We start from the raw sequence: 2,839 nt of genomic DNA, 5'->3' as shown, positions 1-2,839 counted from the left end.
GTTAGTAAATAGGCATACATATGTAGCTTTGCAGCTCAGTTTTCAGAGTGGAGAAAAGCCTTTCTACTGATACCAGGGCCCAGGGCTTTGGGGGTTGACCACATCCACTCTCAGTATGATAGTTCCAGTAGAAAACTGAGCCTGGGAAAGATAATTTTAAATCTTAGTTTGAGTGGCTCATTATACAATCATAGAATCAGTGTTTGTGTTTAATATGTATCTGGAAATACTGGGGTCTAAGCATCTAATATACAATAAGATGGAAGGAACATAGGAAATGCTACACTCATCAATTGAAAGACATAAGGGAATACTGAGCAAATAAGAGGTGCCGTAGAAATCAAAATGTGGTTAAATTTGAGAGGTGTTCAATACGTTAAAACCACAGGACTTCACAGATGTTCGTACATGGCACATGGCACAGGGAGACAGGTTAGCATTATTTACAGAATTGGATTACAGGAATGTGACAGAGCAAAATATAAAATGCTTGGAAAAATTCTGGTAGGGGCCACTGGTGTTACTTCAGCCATGCTGAGAGAGAACATAGGTGAGATATATCAATTTTGAACAAGTAGATGATTTTATAGTATAAGTTAAATATATAGCTTGGAAAGATTTTTCTGAAAACAAGTCTTTAAGGAAGTGTCTGGGTCAATAAATCTGAACAATAATATATATCATTATTTTATCCTCCAGAAAACTGAGTGGCTTTAAAACATTTTTTTTTTTGCTGATACTTATCATTATTTATTGATTTCTTCAAAAAGGTGCTTGCTTGGTCAAGTATTTCTGCCTCAGATATAAGGATGGTTTTGGACCCTGTGAAGGGCACAGTCTTCCTCTGTCTCACAGGGCTTGGCACCATGGGGAACATCTTAGTTTTTGCCAGTTACATGCACACGTTCCAAAGCACTGAGAAGAAACCTATACACCTCATTCTTGCTCACTTGGAACTCACAAACATCATAATGCTTCTTTCGAAAGGGATGCCGAAGACGATAGAAGCCTTTAATTTTAGAAACTTCTTAGAGGACACCAGTTGTAAAGTTGTTGTTTACCTGGCAAGAGCATCCTGGGGCCTCTGCATCTGCACCAGCAGTCTCCTCACTGTGGTCCAGGCCATCACCATCAGCCCCAGACACTCCAGGTGGCAGAGGCTCACCCTAAAGACTCCACAGCACATTGTTTCCTCGCTGCTCTTCTTTTGGATACTCAATTTCTTGATCAGCATGAATTTACCATATTACATCAAAAGTATCAACAGTGTGAACATAACACAGGTTAGAAAAAGTGGCAACTATTGCTATTTTCTGCCAGGAAACTGGATAACAAGATGGATTTTTCTCATCCTCATGGTCCTGAGAGATGCAGTGTTTCAGGGAGCCATGGGAGGGGCCAGTGGCTACATGGTATCTCTTCTCCACAAACACCACCAGCATGTCTTCTACCTTCAGAAGGCCAAGCTTCTCTACAGAACTCCCCCTGAGCTGAGAGCTGCCCAGAGTGTCCTCCTTCTGATGCTCTGTTTTCTTTTCTTCTACTGGGCAGATTGTTTTATTTCTTTAATTTTTACTTTCTTCTTAGAAAATTATTCCAAAATACTGTATGTTCCAGAGTTTCTAACTCTTGGATATGCAGTTATCAGCCCCTTCATACTTATTCAGAGAGATGGACATCTGACAACTAAATATTGTCATACTCAGTAAGAGAGATCAGACATTGATAAATGTCCATTGATCATCTCAGCATATTTGGGGACCTGCCCCACCAGGAACTTAGGTCACCTGTGAAGAGGTGGCCTGGAACCGAGGAAGGGTAAGTGCACACAGCTCGCCCATTCCCCAGCATCCCTCTTACCCAGAGACAATCAGATGTACTGGGGAGTCAAGTCAAGTAAGAACTCATTTACTGATAGGCAGTAAGTCTCTTCTACACCAGAAAACCTCAGAACCCTGGGAGGGGGTGAAGGAACCAACCAATCATTTAAAGGTCACCCTATTTACAAGTTGTTTATGTCCTGAAGCTATCTCCTGTTTTTAGTATCTTATCTTAGCATAAATAATTTGAGCTAACTTCCTTCCTCACCATTTGTCTCTAATCTCCATACAAACAACCCAAGCTAACTTCCTCTCAGCCATCCTTTGTATCTATTCTCTGCACAAACTTCCTCTGGTACCATTTGTATCCACTCTCTATGCAAACAGCTTAAATCTTAAGCTCTATTTATCTGAATTTCTCTCGGCACCCTCTTTGCAGCCCATGTATGCCCCACAAGCATACAAAACCGAAAACTTGATAGTTTTGTTTAGCTGCACATATTACCATATCTACTAAGAGTATCTCAGCACATAAGGGTGGATCCACACTCAACAAATGTTGATTGTCCTTAGCTAATAATGAAACTGAGGAAAGTCCAAAGCCCCAACTGTCTCTTTCTCCATCTTGCCTTCCTGTGTCTATAAAGGATCATTCATGATCACCACTTCTGGTAGTAGAAAGAGTTATAGAAGCACACCATTAATACATGATAGAGACAATGTGTAAATATCACAGTGACTCCCACTGAATGATACAATTAATCTGTTAATGATTATAATGAAAATAAATGCATTACATTTAGGTTTGAAAAAACAGATCTACAGGTTAGCCTGGTCCTACAGTCCTGGCTGACTGAAGATATCCACAGGCCTGCTTTGTGCCACATGGCCCAGGTGGGTGAAAGACACCCATAGGCCAGCCTGTGTAGGCAGTGTTCCCCAACTAGACTACAAATCAGCTCTATCTCACCAGTCACTCCCCAAAGAACCACACAGAGTTAATATTAATTATAAATGTT

At 40.7% G+C, this 2,839-nt stretch overlaps 1 protein-coding gene across 1 annotated transcript; it reads left to right on the top strand.

Annotated features, from left to right (window-relative positions):
* The first annotated feature begins 809 nt into the window (after window positions 1-809).
* On the top strand, window positions 810-1,709 carry LOC143273183 (putative vomeronasal receptor-like protein 4). Its single transcript, XM_076571556.1, has one exon. It carries the CDS (start codon window positions 810-812, stop codon window positions 1,707-1,709), a length of 900 nt encoding a protein of 299 aa, XP_076427671.1.
* The last annotated feature ends 1,130 nt before the right edge of the window (window positions 1,710-2,839 follow it).

This window comes from Peromyscus maniculatus, chromosome 5, assembly GCF_049852395.1.
Source record: "Peromyscus maniculatus bairdii isolate BWxNUB_F1_BW_parent chromosome 5, HU_Pman_BW_mat_3.1, whole genome shotgun sequence".
Classification (NCBI taxonomy): domain Eukaryota; kingdom Metazoa; phylum Chordata; class Mammalia; order Rodentia; family Cricetidae; genus Peromyscus; species Peromyscus maniculatus.
Note: the sequence above shows the minus strand (reverse complement) of the source record. Positions and strands in the feature narration are given on the sequence as shown.

Excerpts from the sequence above, each read along its gene's own strand:
- LOC143273183 (XM_076571556.1), top strand. The coding sequence starts at position 810 with ATGGTTTTGGACCCTGTGAAGGGCACAGTCTTCCTCTGTCTCACAGGG.